Genomic DNA, 22,788 nt, shown 5'->3' on the forward strand with positions numbered 1-22,788 from the left:
GCAAGGGAACATTACTGGAGAAAACAAATGTCCTACTCTGTACTTGGGCTCAGTTACACGTCCTGTTGCCAGGAGCAACCATGGTCACAGTTCCATTTGCTTCGGTTCAACATTCTGTTGCTGATAGCAACCATTATCAGAGTTTTGGAGAAATTTACTGTCATTTTGTCTAATCTAATCCCACAGTGCTGACCAATATCATTATCCCATTCCCAAACGACGCTCACAGAGCATCAATAGTTGTTTTTTCCAACAACTGTTCTGGGAATTCGTTTATATTGTTTGAGCTGATATTTTCTTTTACTGGTTTAATGCTCACCAAATGTTACTGTTCCTAACTCTCGGAGGCCCGTCGTTTGCCAATATAAAGCTTTGAAACATTCAACTGACTTACTGTGGCATTTCATCCTGCCCGAGGTCATCTAAATATAGTCGAAGTAATTAACCATAAAAAAATTTGCTTTTACCACGACTGCATGTGTAACATTCCTTGAATTGTTGGTATGTTTAAGGTTTAAAGGCCATCCAGCGGAGCAGTTTAAAGATACAGCTGGAGGGGTCAGTTTGAGATGGTTTATATTTGTGTTGTGTAAAAACAGCGGATGTACACAGTTTTGAGGAAAGAATGTCCAGGCAGGAGAAGAGGAAGACTTCTCAGAGAATCCATGGCTGTAATGGAGGACGTGGATATGGTAGAGGAGGAAGAGTTTAAGATAAGATGGAGGCAGATGAGCTGCTGTTGAGACATTGGAAGGGAGTAGCCGTGTTTCAGTTATGTGATCAACCCACAAAGTTGTGAATCTGCTGATTTTTATGAAAGCGAGAACAAAGCCACCATGTGACGTTCATGAAAGCTGGACGGTGCCGTGACCTTTTTTTTTTTGCCGTTTTCTTTTTATCTGTGGTTCACGGAGTCATGAATCATTTATTTTCATGAACAAAAGAAGCAGCCGCAGCAGTACGTACACGAGCATAAACTAGTTTCATTATGAGTTTGTTATTCTTAAATGCCTTTTAATCAGCGGGAACTGTTTCACTGTGTGGTTTTGTTGCCTTGCTTTGGGAACTTGTGAATTAAAACAACCTCCATCCTGTGACCTGAACCAGAGTTATCACACAATTAAATCCTTTTCTGTAAAGTAATTTCATGACAATTAGACAGAAAAGCTACAAAAAGTGACCTTTTTATGATTACATATTCATTTTTTGTTATGAAAAGCCTAAGGTAACAGTATCCTCAAGTTATTTTCATCTATTTTACAGTTATTCTCATACATCTTATACTCTATTCTAATGGGATTTCCCAAGAGGATTAACATGTGTAACCCGCCTGAATCATCTTAAGCTCAGAAATTGCTTCAAAGCAGGAGCACTTTAGGCATTAGTAACCAATTTACATCTGGCATTAACTTTAAGCAGTTTTTCAGCTTAAATTCAACTCAAAGCCAAAATATAACTGACAAAATCTTTCATTAAAATATTTTATTTGGAATAAATTCAGGTCAAGTACTTTAACAACATTTCAAGTTTCCTTCGACAGTGGTATCGCCCATTTTCAGACAGATTTATGCCATTTAAAAATGGTCGGACTTTTGATATTCATGAAAGAGGTCAAATGAACCAGCGTACAAACACTCACCGTACAAAAGTGCTCAAAGTGACAAAGTGTTTCAGAAAACTTTAGCTCATTTCCAATAAAACGTGACGTGTGAATTATAACAAAATGCAGTTTTATTTCTCCTCCTGAAGTTAACAGTACAAAGTACAGTATCGGAACCTGGCTCCCATGAAGAATGTGTCTGATTTCACACACACAAAAAGCAATTTAATGTCACAAAGTACAAACGTAAAAGAAACATTCACAGTATGTTTGAGGTAAAAAGGACTGAAGCGCCTTCGACTTTGATACAAAAGTGGTCACATATGTTTTAAGGCAGTTTAACATGATTAATAAATAACTGGGCATTCTAAAAAAAAACAACACAAAAACAAAAAGTCCCAATAAAAACACATTGAAGGATTCACAGATTAGTTGACTGAGTTGGTGACTTTCTGCAGAGCAGCAGCGCTCACGTTCAAAGACTGCTCGTTGGGAAAGAACTCTCTCACCAGGAATGACAGGAGAATCTGTTATGAGAGAGGCAATGAGATCCATCACATGAGGTCCACCAGGAACAGCAGAGAAGATACCAGAGACGTCAACATACTCACATAGACCAGCGTTTTGTTTTCCTTGCAGTCCTGGAAAAGATTAAAAACGGACTCCATGTCGGTCTTCTTTAAGACGAGGTAATTGGAATCTACAGGCAAGATAAAGAAATTGGTTTTTCAATGAATCATCATCATCCGTCGGAAGCACTCATCTCTTATCCTGCTGGGGGTGCAGGAAGCGATGGCCTACATTTGGCGTTGATGAGACTGTGCGCTCGGTCTCTGGTCTCCTCCTTGTCTTCGTCGGTGCGAGGAGGAGACGGCGCCAGTGGCGGAAACTCCGGCCACAGTTTGCCGCGCAGAGTGTCGATGTACGCAGCCATCTGCGCCTCCGATGGGTTCATTTTGTTGAGGAAAGAGTTCACTTTTCTGTGTTAAAAACAAAAAAACAAACAACATTCATAGACTCTGGAGATAAAACTAACGTTTGAACTTTCAAGGAAGCGTCAAACTTACTTTTTCAAGATGGGCATCACAGGCTTCAAAATGGCATCAAATATATTTATGAGGATGGAGTTACCTGTAAAGACGAGAAGAGGTGCGAGCGGTGAGTTCAGGGACGACATGAAAACAACCAGTTGTGTACAGCTGCAGTATATGGGAAGAGAAAAGAAAACATCCAAACGGATGAAAATGTTCTTTTGTAATACGTCTTTATCTGATGGTTTAGTCATGTATGGAGATATAAAAGCCATTCAGGGAAGAGGTTACTGAGGACATGGGGCTGCCAGACAAGAAGTAGTGGGTGGATTCATGGATGCAGTGATGGAGGACATGCAGTTCAAGAGACAAAGACAGGATGTTAGTAGAAGATCATCTGCTGTTGCATTAAAACGTCTACAAATACAATTCCACAGACATCCTCCATAAACCTGCTGAGCCAACTGTTCACCATCACACCCAAATTCACTCCTTTTCATATTTTCACCTTAACTGTTCAAAAAGAGAAAGATTTATGTAATTGTGAGTTATGTAATGGAATTACAAATCTGTTATTTCAATGATTTTGTGTTTTTCCCCTTTAGAGCTGGATTTAAATGCTTCAGAATGCCTCCAAGAAGGGCTGCACACCCCTTCTCCAATCGCTTATTTGCCAAAAACATGAAACCAAACACTGACAGACACTCTCAACAAATGTATAACAGCAGAAGAATTAAAAAATAAAAGCGGCAGGCAGTTTCTCCAGGTGCGTCCTTGATTGTAGAAAGCGCCTTATTTCAAATGTGCAAAGTGCAGTTTTTGAGAAACTCAGTTAAATTAAATTGTGGGCGGTAAGTCAATGAAAGGAACCGTAAACTCTTAAACTCCCAGAAACTAATTCATCAGTTGCGAGGTAAAAAAAACAAAACTAAAACATAAAACCTTGAGTAAACCTCCAATTCTGACCTTTCAAAGAGGTTAACTATCTCATGATTCAATGTCACCGTCTGAAGTTTCACCACAAGTTGAACATTGTCACAAACGCCTCTGTAAAACGCACAACAGCAGTCGAGGCGTCTGACCTTTGAGCTCATTTCACTCCATTTTACCGGCCTGAACTATGCCCGAGGTTTACAATTCATCGCCACGGACTTAATGTTCTCCCATCAAGGCTGCACCGTTATACGAGCGCGACATGATGCCGCAGTATGAAAGTTATTTCAATGATTTTTCAGGCTCAGCTGCTTCGACTCAATATTTCAAACGACCGATAAGTTGCACGATTCTGAATCTACAGCAACAATGCGAGCCGGCTTTTCTTTTACTGTGACGTATTGTTTAGCCGTCCAGTACCACCATCAAAGCCTGAATCGTCTCTGCAGAGGACAACCTCCTTCAGTAAGTACTTCACTTCTTTCACTGATGAAAAGCAAACAACTGACAGTCTGGACTCTTCGGAGGGTGCATTAATGACTGGAAAAAGCTGCAGTGTGGTTTAAAAATGCAGGAAGCAGTTAATCACTGAACAAACCCGATATTTCTTTCAGAAGATCAAATATGGCTTTGGTCGCCTCCAGCTGCTCCCAGTTGACGAGGCTCTTCTGAAGCTGGGGGTCGTCTCCTCTCTGTAACGTGGCCTGCGTCTCCTTCCCTTTCGTCTTGTTCGCTCCACCATACGCCCTGAGACACATTTTCTCCTTTTTACTTGACCTCGCGCTGAAGTGAAGCCACGACGGACCCTCGGCGCTCTCCCGCTGCGAGCTCCCGTTCTGGCAGCAGTCCGACTCAAACGGGTCTTCGTCGCAGGCGGCTTTCGTCGAGGCCAGAGACTCCTGCGACCTGGACCGTGTCAGCCCTTTGATGATCATTTTGAAGTGAGAGGTTAAGGGATTATCGGCGTCCTCGGCTCTGTCCTGGGAGCCGCTCTCGTTGGCGGAGCCCGAGTTAACGTCAGGCTGCTGGTCCGTTTCTGCGGCTTCCCGCAGTTCTGAATTAGACTCACACTGGGAGACAACAATGGCTGGGGGGGAAGCGGCACGATCATCGCGGCCTTTCTCAGCAGAGGCACTGTGGTTCTCTGAAGACACAGCAGAGCTTTCTGGATGCAGGGGTGATATGAGGCTTTGTCGTGGGGCTTCTGTCTGAGGGCTGGAGCTCTGCTAACAGAAACAAATCTGTCAGGTTACAACGGTCGATCGGGAGGCACTGAGTGAACTGCAACAGAAGCAAAACAAACCCACACACTGCATCAGTGAGAATCCACCTTGAAGTCTAAGTTACCTCTGATGTTTTTAATGGACGAGTCACGATGCATCAAGAGAAACCACAGTCCAGCTTCACTCAGTAAAGACTAAAATTCAAGAGGATTCCACCTTTTATGCTCATATCTTAATAAAATTAAGAGTTTTGGTCTTCTACCTTCAGTCACAATTTGTCTGCTACGTATTATATGGAAAATCATCAAAAATTCACATTTCCTTCCACTTATAATCTCCCTCTGCACTCAAGAAATTCATTTTGTTGGTTTCTTAGGTTTAGCTATGTTTGAACCACTTCCCCTTGATAACCTATCAAAGTGAAAGCCTCCATGAATTTACAAAGACATATCTAATGTACAGCCATCAAAGTGTCACTCGGTCACAATTTATTTCTCTGGTAACGAGTGTGAAGGTTTAGTGGCCATCACTTGTAGCTCCTCTGCTCCAATACTGTAAAGTATGCAAGGGCATGAAACTTTCACACAATACGAGCAATGACACAACATGCAGCCTTTATTTTACTATTGATACTTTAATTTATTGATAGTTTTCATCAACAATTTTTAGATTATCATTTCTTATGTGCTTTGAATTATGCTTTATCAGGTTTTTAATGTTCCATTCCTTTGACATTTTAACGTGTTGAGTTTAACTTCCTTGTTTCATGCTGTTATCACTGTGTCAACCTTCCTAAGCAGCTTTTTTAAATTCCACCAGCCTGCATAAAAAGTACTACAGTGTGATTGATCAATCATATATTGTAAAGCCATCCGTCAGATTGATCCAGTGATCAAACTGTGGTGAAAAACAGTTGCTAATAAAACTATTTTGCACTGGAATCTCGCTGAAGCAACATGAATTTATCTCGCCACTGCAGCTTTGACAGCCACAAAAAATGTAAAACTATATTGTGTTGTCAAGACACGAGATAAAAGTGTACACAAGCCTCCCCGCTCACATTAGCTGGTTTGTGAGCTACTCTGGACTTTATATAAACACAAACAAAAAAAATAAATAAATAAATCAAATCAAATCCATGACACTTGAAAGTTAATTTATTAAAAGTTGACGAGGACAAACTAACAAGGGTTTGATTATTATTAGTTTATCTTTTAATGTATTACTTGACGCACTAGTAGAATACATAATGTATAAAGTCTATTTGGGAGAATAATGATTTCACAAATTAATTATAGACTGTAAATAAGTGTGGCAATTATTAACATTTATACTGGGTTGTAAAGTTTCCTCCAACCTATTGCTTTATAGACACCTTGCTTGGCATTTGGATACGCATAAGAAAGAGAGAGAGAGAAAGAGAATGAGAAAGAAAGAAAAAGTGAGAAAGAACACTGTAGGGGAAATGTTGATGCTATTTTGACCTGATGCACAATTCTGAGGTAATTATTAGATTATTGTCCAAGTTTATAATCAAAACATTAAACTAAAACATAAAATTAAGAAATCACCATCTGAAATTATGAGGATGTCGTCCATTAGAAGATACTCATTCAGCATTCAGATAATCTGCTCAGATTACAGTAAGGCAACAATTTATCAAATTGATCTCAATCACTTTTTCTGAGAGTTAAAGCTGAAGTGACCTTTTCGCTGCCCTAAAGGAGAGGAAATCAGATTGTGCGTCTGCGAACGGGGACGGTAAGTAGGTCAGAAGTGAATCAGGAAGTCTTTCTGTAAACTGACGGATGTTTACAAAGAACATAAGAAAAATGTCACTGTTTGCCTTTGTTCTTTCTCGAGAACAGGTTTGTTAAGTCGATTAGCATCGCAGCATTTTGCCTAAGATGTTCCCTCGGTCACATTAAAGCGTCTCTTGGTCTTTCACGTTGTCGTCTTCGGGCCGTAACTTGGCAAGAAACTGGGTTTTAATGGAAAATGATGATACGACATTTAATTCTGTCAACACACTGAGGGGAAACTCGGATGTAGAAGCATCAACTCATATAATGAGACAAAAAGCTCAATTGTTCTCGTCGAGTTTTTGCCCGCGTATAAACACCACCACCAGAGCCAGACCATACGTAGTGTATTTAAGGCAGCCTGCAGTATTTTAGTAGAAGCCGTCAAGTCCTGCTGCATAATTTGTCCTAAAAGCACCCAATTTGCAGTCTGTTGACATCGTCTTGTCCGTATTAAAAATGCATATTGTGAGGATTAAGTGCCGCCATCTCATTTTCCACTTTGATCAGGAACTGGGCGCAAATTTTCAGATAAAGCAACTCCACCGTGGCTTTAACTTTAACTACATTTTGTGAGCGCTTGATGTTAAAAAATAAATAATTTTAAAAATCACCACAATAACCACACAAGTCTATTGTATTATTTTAGACATAATAATCGTCCTCTCCGATTGTCAGAATTCCAATCCATGTTGGTGTACGTCTTTACAAAGCCAATTTATACGTTTTAACTGTGTAGTGTTTAATTTTTCTGCCAGTATAGAAGCTCATGAGTGTGATCAATGTATAATTGAAATCATGCATTGATTCCAGCAATATCCACTCTTGTAGCTTCTTCATTTTTGGTCTATTTTTGCTGACCTACAATTCACAGATCACAACAACAGTCGACAGGGGAACAATGTTGACAATTTGCCCATCGCATACTTTCTGCCTGCGCTACTTTCTGTTCAGACGAGATGCACTATGTGCCTTTACGCTTACATGCCGTTCAACTTCCAGGTCAAGATTTGGCAGCGAGCCCTGGCATGTTTGTGGAAAACCTCATCCTGTTCCAGTCCAACCACTCTGTATAGATGCAGGAGCAGATCGCCTTTGATTCACGTCATCTCTGAGAGCTACTGTCATCAAAAACTTAGATTTCAGACTTTTAATGTCCCGTTTTAGCATCATGTATAACTGTGACCGTCTGCAGCTTTTTTGTGTTTTTTTGCTTTGGTCTGTAAATGATAATCAACCACACACCAAGTGTGAAGCGCTAAGCTGTCAGTTTGCAGTACAGAAACTTTACCTCTTCTTCCTCATGTCCGGGAGTGAGGAAGTAAGCCAGGCCACTGAGAAGGCCCCACACGCCGCCATAATGTTCCTCTTCATTCAGCAGCTTGTCGAGTGGGCAGAGGAACTGAAAAACTGGCTGAGTGTGACCGATCAAATGATCAGAAACCAATTCCTGAAAGAGAAACGGCAAAACAAAATGTTGTGAGTCATGAGGCGGTAAAATGCTTCAAGTCCAGACCTCGAGGTGTCGCCCACCTGTAGGAAATGCTCCACCGACACCCGGGCCGGTTCGATCGCCTCGTCTCTGGCCTCAGAGTCCTGCAGCTCCGGGATCAGGGGAAGGCTGGTGAAGTCCTGAAAAAACAATTATCATGAAAGACCTGCAGGATTCATCAGCACTCTGTCAGCCGTGCCGTCAGGCTGGTTTCAAAAATGAATGCAATTAACTGCTGTGGTTCACCACTGACAGGCCCTTTAGAGACGAATATGTGGTTCATTATTCCTCTATCACACACAAACACCCACACACCTCTTCAGTTTGGAGTTTAAAAAAAAAAAAGAAGTGACGATTTACATAATGAAATCTATTTTCTCATCATGAGATTCAACATAGTTTTCTCTTCAAATAAACAAGAAACATTCCTCCTCAAACCATATTTTACACTGTAGCTCTCCCCATTACACATTCATAAATATGCATTAAAGCCCTTTTTAGGGAAATGTGCACAAACTTAATGATTGAAGTTTTTTTTAATATGGCTACTTCCTGCAGATATTGATGCCATATTTCAGTTAATTTAATTTTACTGACCGCCAGTGGGCAAAATAAAGCATTGGGGATGTTATCATGGACTCATACCCCCAGGCAGTGAGGCTGCTGAACAGTGTGCCCCCCAATGGACAGTACACCACACCCCACCAATACTATAACTGTTAACTGGACTTTGCATTGCTGCAACACATCTTGAGCTGCGCTGGACTCCATTATTATCATTATTATTATTATAATGACTTTTCCTGAGATTCTGCACCATTTATGCACTTTTTTTCTCCATACTAGGTTGGGCTGTGATACTCGAACAGAATTTTGTCGTTTTTATGACGATGACAATAAAGAATTTGACTCTTGACTAAGATATTACACATATTATCAATCATAAGTGAAACCATTTTAAAAAACATTTCTAAATCATTAGCTCTGTATCCCATTTTCCTTCTTAAATGCGTCTTCTCATCGTCAATACTCAATAAAGGCCCGCATGTTTTTCATTTGAAGAGAAGGCGGTCAATGTGAAACCACAAAATGACATATTGCTAAAATATACGACACACAAAAATACAGAACTACAAAAGGTAAAACATAAAAACTGAAGGTGTATAAGGTGAAGATCAAACATTTAAAACCTGTCTTACAATATCCAACACACCGCTCAATGTGCAGAACTGATATTTGACAGGGTGAGTTGGCATTTTGTTTAATACAGTATTTTTTTTTTATTTTTTAAGCCCAAACCAATTGATGGCAATTTTGCCCCAGCTTGATATTTGCTTGATGTTAATTTACTACATTTTTGGACCATTAGGAGTTCCTGTGTGTCGCATTGTGTTCTGAAACATATGGTGCATGCTGGCACAGCGCTTATATACTTTCTCAAAACATAAAATGCTGTATGTATTTTATCTATAGCCAATCTGACTGGGACTCGTAGTGCTGACTCCAGGAGTTTGCTTTGGCGAGAAAGCCTCATAAACATGTTGACGGTTTTCTGGGACCTTGGAAATATGTACAAACAAATAAATCCAGAAAAGCAACAAACGGAAAGATTGCCTGACGTGTCATTTACCTGCCATCTGTTCCGGAAATATATGACATCCATGAAGGTTTTCTTGATGTCCCACTGCAGATTCTCCGGGCTGTCCTTTTCCTCCAGGTGAACAGTGAAGGTCAGATCCTCATCCTCCCAGTCAGCCTATTAAAAAACGAACAGCTCAAATATTAACACACGACACAAGGGCTGGCTCTTAACGGGGCCTCAGCAGGCAGATAACAAGCCCCCAGGACGTCAACACCGTCGCTGATACTTAGAACTCACGTGAGGGATGATGACAGCCCAGCGACCGACGCGCCACATCTCATACGACAGCTTGAATTCCATCATGTCCTCCTGGACGCTTGTCAGGTAGCTCTCCAGATCGCTGTCCTCCTAATGGCATTTTGGACCAAAAAAAAAAAAAAAAAAAAAAGCTGCCATGTTTAACAAGCTGCCGCGTCTATTTCTGATGTAGAGCATTATGTAGAGCAGCGTCACCCTGTCAGAGTCCTCCTGGGTTTGAACCGAGCCCTCCCTGCTGCTGACATCTTCCTCGTTGGACCCGTCGCCTTGGATCGATATGATCCTCATCACCAGCGCCTGCTCCATCTTCTTCATCTTCTTTTTCTTCGCTTTCTTGGACTTCATCTTGTCCACAAATTTTGACCATCCCACTTTTAATTTGTTCCCTGAAGTGAAAGAAAGCAACACATTTTCAAAGTGTGACAATGACATCCCATTTTTATTTTAGCAGGAAGGCGGTTTTCCTCCCCTCTCCGTACTTTTGAACTTAGGACATGAAATGAATAACAATAACTCTCCCTGCAAACCGAACGACACTTTGGCTTGTGAGAGGAGAGCAACAGCTCAGAAGAGTTGGGAAACTATGTGAGAAAAAGGCATTCACAAAGACTAATGCACACTTGATTGCGAAAACCAGCAATGTAATTAGTAATCAGACGTTCACTGTTATGATCTATGCGATAGCCTAACAATAGAAAGATCCAAGTGACTTAAATCATTCTTTCAAATTATGACAAATGAGGTTGTTTTTCACGGTATAGGATGTGAAAATGGAGGGAAATATGCCGATTTATCATATCACAGGGTTCATTATCGTGGCTTGATCAGCTCTGAGTCATCATAGCCGTCGGGTTGTTTTCATGAAAAAAAGAAAGACCACAGTTGCTTGAACAGTTCAGCAATTGTTTGGCATTTAGCTTGTTGTTTGTAATTAGTGGTCTGGACAAACAAAAGAAACAGGGGACTAATTACGTGCTGAAAGGCAGGCTGGTAAATGAAATTAGAATGTCACACTGCAGTCAACACATTGCAATTGATCCAAACTGTTGCACAAGTCATTATACAAGCATTCTTTCACTTAACGCCCACAGTGCAGTCCATCTGCCTTCTTCCAAGTCACCATTGTATTCGTTTGATGTCTTTTTCCACTGAAGGAAAAACAAAACCCAAAATCTGGTAACAGGTACTGATCCTCCTGCTTCCAGTGTCCAAAGAAATTTCATTTCGAGAGGTTTACAGCGGTAAACACACCTTTCCTCTTGCCCTTGATCCTGATTCCAGTCGAACTCTCAGCTCCCTTCGAGTTCCTAGAAACAACAACAAAAAAGAATAAGAACCACAAACAGCCACCAAACAAAACCAGTAAAATCAGACTTTAACCACAGACGGTGGACACTGCCCCGAGGTTCACCACCACCAGGTTAAAGCAGCAGGGAGCACGAGATGACAGCCACTCACACTTCGTTGCCTTCGCCCTCGACTGCGCCCTCCAGCGAAGCCAGAGAGTTTTGATCTGGGTCTGATCCACACAACTCCTCTGCAGAGCTTTTTGGGGTCACGCTGTCGAGCTGGCTCACCACCAGCTGGTTCAGGTTGTCCGGGTCGGACAGCCATGTAACCAGAAGTCCCAACCCTGAGGAAACCGCCAACACACTAATCCTCAAAACTTTTATTTATTTTTTTTTTCTGTCCGTGACATCAATTCACAGTGCAATGCTGCAGGAAAAATATTCAAATTTGACTTTTATGAGTTCTGCTTTGAAAGAGCTGCATAATCAGCGGGTTTACTGTGGCTTCCTCAATTTAGAAGTGTGGAGGAATAATTTAGCATGTGGAGAAAATAAAAAATCCCTATTTCAGATTAGATGCTTTTCACAACTTTAATTTTATGGTGGAAAGAGGTGGAAGAACCCTTTCAGTCAACTAATTAACATGTGTCCACAACGCTCGAGCAAAAGGAGAATTTTTCCCCCCATTTTTTTAGGCAAAGAAAAGTTAACATGTCTGATGTTTTTCTGAAAAAGTGACCTTGAAGAATCAATTGCCCTACAAAGCATCCATATATACAAACCTCCTCTCAGAAGGAAAAAACAACAACTAAAAAAAGATGATTTTGTTTCACACTAAAGCTTCTGCACTGATTATTTCAGATTCAACACGCCAATTAGTGACCTTCAAAGACTCGGCTAGGTTGACGGGCCGTGCCGAGTGCAGACAGACGATACGAGCGTATCTTTGAGACATCGGAGTTACTGAAGCACAAACAGCTGGTTTACACACACAGTTTTTAAAACATGAGCTCTATCCAATTGTTTTCTGAGGGAGCTTTAGATACTTGCAGGGTAGAGGTGTTAAAGCCTGTTGCTGGAAGGTCACACGATTTAACCCGAGTCTATTAGGAATGTCATCTCTAGATCTTTTGCATTGTAAAAGTTCCTTAAATTGTGATTGGTATGAAAATTTGTGATTAAAGTAACAGTAAGGCTCTATTCGCCTTCTCCTTGGTATTATTATTATTTTTAAATCTTGTATGCCTTTCCGTGGCTTAAACCAAGATGAACCACATTCAAGACATGACTCAATGAGAAGAAAATCCATAATTCAAAAAAATATCGCCAATTTTGTGTTCACATGTGAGCAATGCTGCGAGAAATGTCTATTTTCTAACGAAGCTCTGGAAATGTAGAAATGCGCATGAAACTTTAAACCTCAGCTGGAAGATCACTTATTGTAACATGCATAATCACAGAAATCTCCACAGTAAGACTCTCTTGAGATAAAATATTATTCTATCCTTTACTAAAATAAAAGGATTAAACCCTTAGGGGAATTTCAGGATTGCTGCAGAGGGATCCTTCCTTTTTAATGAAGCCCAAGATTCATGTCTAAGCTCCACAAAGCCACTGACAATAATGGATTACATACAATTCACAGTCTTAAAATAACCCATGTAAAGGCTTAGTCTTCATATAAATCTGTGTTACTGCGGAGAGATAACTTAATGCTTCCTTACCCTTTAAAGCAATGATCTCATTTAAGGCACAGCGGTTGACTTCCAGGCCCCAGAGAGATTTGGGGAAAAGGTTACGTACCAGAGCGTCAGAGAGCTCTCGGAGAACTGTGATCTCCTCTGCTCTGGAGCTGAACAAGAGCTCTCTGAAAGAGAGGGCAGAAAGAGTCAGCGAGTCCAGCCATTCATAAGTGCCAGGATGATTATCACAACATGCCTGATAAGTGCTCGATCTAAATCTTTTTTTTTTTCCCCTCTCATCTAATCCACTACTCTTTATATAATATCACAGCCTTAAAGAAAAAAGAAAAAACATTACTGCAGGTGCGATCCAATAAAAGTAAATTATTCAGAGGTGATAAAAAAAAAAACTATATTGAGGTTTTTATGGGGTTCAGGCACATCACTGAGTGCAAAGAGTAACTGAAGCACCACCCGCGTATTATTTCAGAGAAGACATTCACCTGTCAGACTGCTTTGCATTATGTAAGTGCTGAGTCAAAATCCGAATGGAGCCCACCACCGCCTGGCAGACATCAAAGTCTTCGGCTCGCTCAATGATGCGGTCGATTACAAAGTCAAACTCCTTGCTGAGCACCCGGTGCAGAGGCTGGTCCTCGCATTGCTCAGGGACGGCGTACCAAGGCAGGACCAGCTGAGCGTAGGCGCATTCGAACACTGCGGACGGGAGTGACATAGAGAGTCAGCCACAAAAAAGGAAAAAACAAACCAAAAAAAAAAAACCCCACAACAACACACATTCAGCCCCTCTGACATCAAACTCAAGGACGGGTGACTTTCACACTTGTGTGTGATGAAATGCAGCTTATTCGCTCTCCGTTATGAAAAAAAAAAAAAAACATCTGAACAACTTGTGAGAAGCAGAACTCCTTCAGAATTATTCATTTAAAACTCCATGACAGGATGTTCCTCTGAACACCAGGAGCAGGTGACGAGATGGAAGATGAAAAGCCATCTGGAGCTCTTCTATTCATCTGTGAATACATTAACCATGTTTTGTTTAGATTACCATAACTTTATGTATTACTGTAAGAATTCCACCCTATATATATATATATATATATATAAAAAATCTGATAAAAAGGGATCATGTCACATTCTCTCACAGAGCAGCTCTTTAAACCATAAAATATTTATACGTTTGATAATTCACAGGCATGCACGGACTTTTAATGCAACAGACGCGTAAAACAGTGTGAAACGGACAGAATTCTGACCGATTACTAGAAGATCTGAGCATTTTTACGAGGGCTTTTAAAAACTTTTTATCCTCCAAGCAGCATTCTCTTTTACTGTGTTGCGTTTGTGCTGAGAGGAGTGATATGAATCATGCGAGCGAGGACAATCTGAAGGACCAGTTTGCAGGATTTTGTGGCATCCAGCAGCGAGATTGCAGATCGTGAAGCTCGCCGTCCAGGGCCGTGAGAGAACCTGTGAAACTGGCTCCTTTTTTTTTTTGGAGCTCAGCTTTTGAATTAGCAGACACTTTGTGGTGAAACACAGTGTTCTCCACAGAAAAAGAAGAAAAGCTCATTTTGGAGACGTGAAGAGCGCCGTCTTGACTAACGAAAAACAGAAGATTGTTTGTTTGAGGCGATCTTAAACTGATGGAAACATCATTAGGACTACCTTTAGAGTATTTATGAACATCGAGGCCTTCGAATTGGACATTCCTGTGCAATGTCTGACTGAATGTTTGAGAAAAATACTGCGAAACGACTTGTTTAAAATGTCACAGGTGGCTCTCAGAACAAGGTGACAGAGGTTACAGACACTGGGATGGAGAGCCAGCAGATTGCAGGTCTGTACCCGTCGAAGATAATGACGTTCTCAAGGTTGTTTCGCTGAGTGAAAGGGTTTATGACACTTCATCTCAGGCGATTATCAATTTGAAACAACTCATCTGAACTAACACCAACATGTTTGCTTTTCCCCCTGTCAATCACCCTCAATAAAAAAAAAATATAGCTCTGCCGAGATGCTGTGAGGACGAAAAGTCACAAGAAATTTGCGTTAATCTGGTTTCGCAGCACTAAGAAAGTCAAATAAATTCCTCTGTTCTTACATGGTTTCAATCTATAGACCCTAAAAAAAAGACCCAAAGGCTGGAAGAGACACTCTCCAACATACAAAAGCAGACTTTTCAAATAAATGGATATCCATCCCAGACCTGCTCTATTTTCTAGGGTTAATTTTTGACAGATCACCTCTCCCCCACCATCTGGCGTCACCTCCAAAAGGTTTCCTAAATCCCAGGATGGGAACTGCAGTTGTAAGTTAATTTGCAGAATTGTTTTTCGGGGGGGGGGGGAAATGCATTGTCAAAGATGAAGCGCTCAAAACACATTTTTGCTCAATACTAAATGAGTAGAGGCTTCAAAATGTGCTCATGGTATCAAAGTACTGCAAAAGGATGTTTTCTAACAGTTATTTCTGTTCTGAAATTCAAACGTTCCTGCAAGATGAAACCGGGGTAGAAGAGTGTGTCATTGATCCCAATCTACCCCGTCATCATGAGTTCATCAGAGTCAATCTCGGCCACCTTGTGATTGACATCACATTCTTTATGAGGTCAAGACCAACTCTGTTTTATCTCGTTGAGACTTTGTGTCTTCTATGTCATGCAATCATGTAAAAAAAGAAAACTCCTGAAACTAAACTACTGACAGTAATGTAAAAGGAAACAGTTGACAGAGAGGTAAATACTCCTGGAGTACAAATACCTTAAAGCTTCACTAAAGTAGGCTTAGTATTTGTACTGCTTGTCCTGTCAGTTCAAAACAAGAAGCTTCTGAAACGTCATGAGATGTATGCAAACAACTTTCCGATGCAAACAAGAGATAATGTGGAATGCAAAGCTTCACGCTACTTCCTGTTCCACACCTCATGGTGATACACTAACTCATCTGCTCACGGTGTGTTTTTCATTTTCTCCCTTTTCTTAAAGCCCCTCCTTTACTGTAACATGAGCTCCAGCTGCAGCTGCGTCCATGTGCAAAACTGTCCCGTTCAATTGTGTCGAGTCCAAACAGCTTAAAATGTGCTGACAAAACACCCTGAAAACCCAGAGCAGAACCGTGACTTTTAACATTTCCAACAGACTCCTGTTAACCTGCAGTTGCACCACGCATGTTTACACCACATGGAAACCTCGTTTCCTCTTCTCTTCACCTTGTTGTAGAGATCTCTTCACATGTGGATACTGGGACTCCGGAGGTTCAGCCTGAGTTTGGCCATCAGTCATGTTAACTAACGACCCTTCACCAGCAGCGTCCTGGAAAACAGTGAAGGGTGGAGTGTCAACCAAAACCTTACGTCTTTAAAACAATGCACCTCAGGCTACATGTCTAGATACTTCAAGAAATACAATCAGAAGTACACTGAGTCGACGTAACTCACTTCTTAATGCATGCAACAAAAAAAATTATATTCAAACACATAAAACGCTCAATTTTCTCATTATTATTAAATCCACTTTTACGCGCAGGAGCGCGCGTAAGAGAAAAGACAAACGTGTATTTAAAAAGTACCTGGAGCTGGTTTGCGTCGGTTTCCTCTTCAGTTTGAGTGCCGCTCTCTCGTCCACTGTTTCCAAACAACAGTGGGGAAGAAAGACAAACGATGAAGCCCAGAAGATACTGTGCGACCGAGCGGCCGCAGTCGGAGAAATACCACACCAGGCCGAGGACTATGGCGATGGAGACGCGCCATGGAGACATGTTCCTCCTCTCCGGGACTACTGCCTCGGTCTGCAGGCGTCTCTGACTCGCAGCCGCTCCGTGTTGCATGTAGGCAGAGCTGGTTTGTTCGCCCACATCTTCCTTTCCTCGAGGCACGAAGTCAAGCGACGGAGAAAAAAAAAAAAAAAAAAAACAGTTTGTGAAAGTGCGGAACTCGGAGCTGTGATTGGCCGCTGATTGTAACAGGATGATGCCATCTACAGGTAACAAACAGCTTTACCTGACAGCTTCAGCGGTAGGATCACTTATAATGGCAAATGCATTTGTACTAACGTCTACATTAAATTTAATAATCGATTGTATAAGTGCTTTTGTCCCTTCCTGCAAAATGTGAGAAATCCTCTAAATTAGCAATTGCAGTTGATATTTAACTGTCTGAATATTGCTGCTGCTGCTGTTCTGCTATTGTCCCTAAAACTGTGTGATCCTCAGTGAATAAATTAAAAACAACGGTTATCCATATTGAGAAAGTTGATCTCGTGTCCAGCCTCTTTGTGAAGATTTGTGAAAATAATACTGTTTGAAGGCCTGATTTGAAAGAAATGAGTGTGTCAGCAGGAAGTTTGTTCCACAGGGGAGGAGCGTAGAAACTGAAAGCTGCTTCACCTTGTGTCACCGTGAAACACTTAAGAAGCTTCATCCTGAGTATTTAGGCCCAAGACCATTGAAATCTTTATAGACAAGAAGATTTCGAAGTCAATCCTTTGACACACAGGCAACCAGTGCAGAGATTGAAGCTCGGGTGGAATGTGCTCCACCCTCTTTGTGTTGGTAAAGGACTCAGGATGAGCTGCAGCTGATTGACAGATTTACAAAAATCCAGCCTTTTGCGAAAATAAATGCATGGACAAGTTTCTCTGAGTCTTGTTTGGTCAGGAATCCTTTCATTCTTGCATTTTCTTTCCAGGAGGTTGTATTTGTTCTTGTCCTAATGTGGTAAGGGACGACAACCACACACACTTTCATTAACACATCACCAGTTAACCTCAACCACATCAGTTCTTCCTTTTTTTCCTCCTTTGAACTTTTGTAGAAAACTGGAATAAACTGAATGATCCGTGCACACACAAGGAGAAAATATAAACTCTCACGAGTCGCCACATCACTATACAATATTTAAATAAAATAATAAACATATTCGATTAAGCGAGAAAGATTCAGATCTAAATGGTTCAGTAAGTATGAATATAATGTATGAGTATTTTAAAATGACCTTAGTGTTAACCATTACACCAACATGATTCCCCCGATGACGTCTTTTCAAGTGAAAACACTTTGTTCTGTAGAGTGTAATCACAAACAGGCTAGACTATTAGTGCAAATCATTAACCAGTATTTTGCTCTGTGACTTCTGATTGGTTCTACTTGGTTCTTTGTGGGAGGTCTATGTAGCCTATATCTATTTATATGAAATAAAGGAAGTCTGATGTTCCACTAAAATTGGACGATTCAATCCACGTGTGGGGCGAGAATGAAGTCAGAGCGAATGTTGAGAGGATCCTCCGGGGAGTTGGCAGCCCTGCTTCAATTTGATTTTGCTTTAATAGATTCATTTTTATGCGTCCGTCTGGTCTGCCGGTGTTGCAGCTTTAATCACTGTAATGTCTAGATTGTATCCCTCCGATAAACATTATTCAGCAGACGGGAAATTGCATATCAGGGTTTCCTTCTCTGACTTCGGGACAACTTGCCGGATATTTGGCAACTACGAGGAATTTATTTAAGGAGTTAGAAAAAACAACAACAAAACAATAACAAACATTTCTGTTTGTTTGAAAGAGCCAAGCGAATTAAAATCAATATATATGATAATTTTCCAAAAATGTAAGTAAATGCGTGTGCAGTGTAGCGAGCATCATTCACTGCAGGAATATTCGTGGTTGAAGTCCAGGCCTGGAAGTCTCTCTGCGTAGAGTTTGCACATTCTCCCTGTGCTTGCGTGGACTTTCTCCCAGTTCTCTGACATCCTCCTGGTTGCCTGTACATGTGAACGTTTGTGAGACTGCCTGTCTCTCTGTGTTCACCCTGTGATGACTGGCAAGAAATACCCAGTTAGTTTATTTCACGAGGTGCACGGTGGTACGGTGGTTGGCCTTCTGCACAAACAAGAACAATATTTACACCTAAAACTTTCTCCTCACAGAAGGTCGACAGTTCAGATCTTTTCTCTGTTGAGTTTGCACATTCTACCTCTGCATTGTCCGAAAAGTTATAAATTATAAAAGAAATTAATTTTTTCAATTGTTGAAATGTTAAAAGATTTATATTTTTTCAGCTTGTGAAGGAATATTAACTCGAGGTTTACTTATAGTCACGTTTAACCAAAATCACCATCATACTTATCTCCTACAGTCCATTAAAATGAATAAACAGTAAATTAAATGACTTTGATCTTTAGTTCATGTTACATTACTCCTAAATACATTTTAATTTCTCTCCCTCTAAACTGCACGCTCTCCAATCACGTGATGGTTGGTGGAAAAAAAAAAAAAAAAACCTTCCAAGTCGTTCATGTTTTGAATTCAGTTTAAACCACAAGGTGTCACTAACGCAACTCCTCAACTAAAAACTAAAGTGGAGCAGAGGACCAAAGCGACTCTGCTTTCATATTCTCACGATAGCAGGGTTTGATCCCGCGCCATCAGGAAGCACAGGATTGACGGGCCTGTTATTCACTGCTGAGTCGCAATTCAAACAACGGCAGACATCAGTCAAAAAGACATTTCAGGGCAACAAAAAAAAAAACACAGATGGTATAAAAACACACAAAACAGGCCTTAAATAAACTCTAAAAATAAACCAGCCTCTGCTGGAAGTGATATTTATGCCTGAGGTGAAAACTTTCAAACTAAACCTTTTGAAGGATCAGATTTTTCTTCAGGTGGCGTCAGTAAAAATACGCATATAGACAATGTTGTCAACGTCATTTCTTATTCACCAGATACATGAACAGACAGCAGCGATGGATTTTCCTCATGAGTGGCGAGCACAGAGGTCGTGACCCTTTGCAGCTGTGACGTCAGTGTGTCCAACAGCTGAATTATGTAACAGCGAGGCTGACACAAGGCTTTTAGTAACCCGGAGTCAAGCCGAGCCCCAGTGATCCAATACCCAGCAGGAGATTTGTACACACCGTTTGGAGTGGGACACCATCCAAGGAACCTCGTTATCATAAATGATTGTTTAAACCTTTTTATTTTTCTACAATATTTTTGGGGTATAATTAGGTTTTATTTTATATTATATATAGGTGCTATGGAGTGTGAATGGATAGTAGCATATGGATAAGATCAGGGCAGCATTGTGCTGACACATGTAAAGGTTTAGGAAGATTGCAGCATGAAGAGCAGAGATACACATCACTTCCTGTTTCATGGCCACGCCCTGTAACTTATTCGATAGATTTTAATAACTTTTTAAGAGAAAGGCCTGTTGTATAAACAAAGTTTGCACAACGGCCACAGACTTGATTCAGCAGAGTGTTACACATTTGTGACTTCAGTTTAATATTAAACACCTGAATATTAAAACTGATGTGGAAAGTTGAAGTTATCATCAGAGATGCAGCGATACAGGTCCGATACTGCACGGGAGTACTCGTACTCGTAAAAGGTCCCGGATTGAACCCAGTGACTATTAAGTGACATCATGGTTTGGCAGCATCGGCAGCAGCTGGATAAGAGAGGATGAATAGTGCTGCAATCTGGAGATTCTTTCCTATTAAGTAAGAGACTGTAAACTATGTTCTGCCAAAATATCATGAAGAAGTGAACAACACCAGAAACTAAATCACCGGAGATGCCGTGCTACATGCTACATGCTAAAGAGTTTTGGGCTAACACACTAGCGATGCGCCATGCTAAACATGATTAAAATTTGATTGATACACTCCTTAACAGCGAGCTCTGTCCCTCTGTCTTCACGGCATTTAAGTACTGGTACCAGTACTCCGTTAGAAAAGTGGTATCAGTTCATCACTAGTTATTGTTGGGGGGAAAAAAGTGCCGAAAAAATGAATTTAAGGATACATTTATTATCATGAAATCCTTGGAAAAGCTGCTGAGTGCAAATGTGCAGACTGCTCTTGGAACTTCATGTCATGTCGTCGTGTCATCTCAAGGAGTTAAGGAGGCGTATCTTAAGCCCCACAGACAGACAGTGAGTAAATGGCTCCGATCCCCGCATAGAGGAGTCTCCCTGAATGAAGGATTAACTGTGGACTACCTGCTGTGAAGAGGCTTTTCGGGATGGACCAGCCAAAACAATGTTGAAACTGATTTCCCCGGGTGCAAAGTCTTGCCTCTGTGAATCACTGAAAGGCCGATTAGACAGCGTCCAGCTGAGTAAATCACTGATAGTGCTGCTAAAATGAGACACTCTTCCACTCAGGATCAGACTGTGTTAAGTGTCCCGAGACGTGGTGATCGTGTCTTGTCAAGATTACTATTCAGGAAGTAAATGGATTCGTTTGAGGACATTTCACAGGATCCAAAGTGAAAAATACCAAAGGAACATCTCGAGTGACTGAATTAAACTCTTAATGAACTCTGAGAGCAACATAATGGCCCAAAGACCTTAATATAACTTTTCCTCTTCACTCAAACGATATGGCCGCACTTTCAATAAGAGTAATTACAGCAGCAGTGACCTGGAACTCATTGAGGATTTCTGTCAAGCCTGCAGCAGGAACCTCGGCTACAGACACCCCCCCCCCCCCCCCCCCCCCCCCCCCCTCAAGTTATTACTAATCATATATTCAGACCACATATGTGGAAGAGCCTTTTAATTGAAATTTGCCTTCTTTTTTGTCCTGAAATGAACAGATACTGTTCCCAGTGGGCAGGAGCTCTTTGAATGGCTGATTAAAGCCACATAATACAAAGTTACGTTATAAAGCCAGGACATCAGTATTAGTGTAGTTGTTAGTATTAAAGACGGCTTAAAATTGTACTAAATTTGAAATATAGGCATTTCTTTGAAGGTTGTTTTACACGACTGAAATTATCTATATTAACTTTCACCAATTTGTACAAACAGTTTTAGATCACCGTTGGCTCCAAATGAAAGGCTGTAAGTAATGACTGGCACGCAGTCTGGTTAAAGGGACCAATAAGTGCATCGTGTCCTTTTCCGTGCAGGCCACGGCGAGCCACAATCATGTGCTCCTTTACGTCCGTGAAGATCGAGTATCAGGGGGAATTCACGTTATGATCCTCCTTAAAGTGCACGACAACAACAGCTGCCCAACCAAACTACAAAAACCTTCTACATCACTCTCTCTGCGTTTGGAGAGAAAATATTTTGAAATCAAAAGTTTACCGTGGCAGAAAACTAGAAATCAGCTGGACAATAAATAACCAGCGTCAAGTTAGGAAAATTGTCTGAAAGTTCAAGGTCAGAGTCCTCAAGTCACACCATTTGCAGTCATTAGAAACTTGGCAAGAGATGAAAGTATATTTAGAAGGTTGGAATTATCCACCTCACTACAGGTAATCCAGACTGTTTCTCCTGCTGCCAGTCATTTGAGCGAATGCTGAAATACGCACATAAGGAGAACACGACAATCCTGACTTACAGCCGATTTGTTTACCGCATTCATGGCCGAGTGAGCAGGTCAACTTTCACAGCTGATTTTGGCTCGTCCCCAAGTACAACCTGCAGCTCCAAGCTTACGCTTCGCACAGGAGGCTGCCAAACGGCGTCCTGAAGCACCGCGACCGAGGACGGGAGCTGCCAGGACGCTTTGGTCCGGCTCTGTGTGCAACGGTACCCTTTGTTTCAAAACCAGGCGGGACACTCACTCAGTAGGTTGCCTTTATTTTTGATCGGTTTCCGGCAAGGTTCCCGTGTTCAGGGAATGACATTCTCGGTGAGGGCCAAAACAAACAAAAAAAAAAGAAAAGAAGAAGAAGCATGGGCCAAGAGAGAAACTAGCACATAACAGATCCCCCCCCCCCCCCCCTCCGCGGTACAACTAGTAGAAAATACTAGCTGGTCCCTATAAATATAGCTCGGCGATTTAAGTCTTTCCAAATG

At 41.2% G+C, this 22,788-nt stretch overlaps 1 protein-coding gene across 1 annotated transcript; it reads right to left on the reverse strand.

Moving 5' to 3' along the window:
• Nucleotides 1-1,470: 1,470 nt before the first annotated feature.
• Nucleotides 1,471-16,859, reverse strand: LOC308110724 (uncharacterized protein). Its single transcript, XM_080465224.1, has 16 exons — nt 16,543-16,859; nt 16,184-16,286; nt 13,456-13,669; nt 12,995-13,137; nt 11,440-11,614; nt 11,233-11,288; nt 10,177-10,367; nt 9,961-10,071; nt 9,712-9,837; nt 8,123-8,221; nt 7,881-8,039; nt 4,163-4,787; nt 2,668-2,731; nt 2,402-2,580; nt 2,212-2,300; nt 1,471-2,127 (listed from the first exon to the last, which is right to left on the reverse strand). Exons 1-16 carry the CDS (start codon nt 16,798-16,800, stop codon nt 2,029-2,031), a joined length of 2,691 nt encoding a protein of 896 aa, XP_080321350.1. The 5' UTR covers nt 16,801-16,859; the 3' UTR covers nt 1,471-2,028.
• Nucleotides 16,860-22,788: the final 5,929 nt, after the last annotated feature.

This window comes from Lipophrys pholis, assembly GCF_963383615.2.
Source record: "Lipophrys pholis genome assembly, chromosome: 6".
NCBI lineage: Eukaryota > Metazoa > Chordata > Actinopteri > Blenniiformes > Blenniidae > Lipophrys > Lipophrys pholis.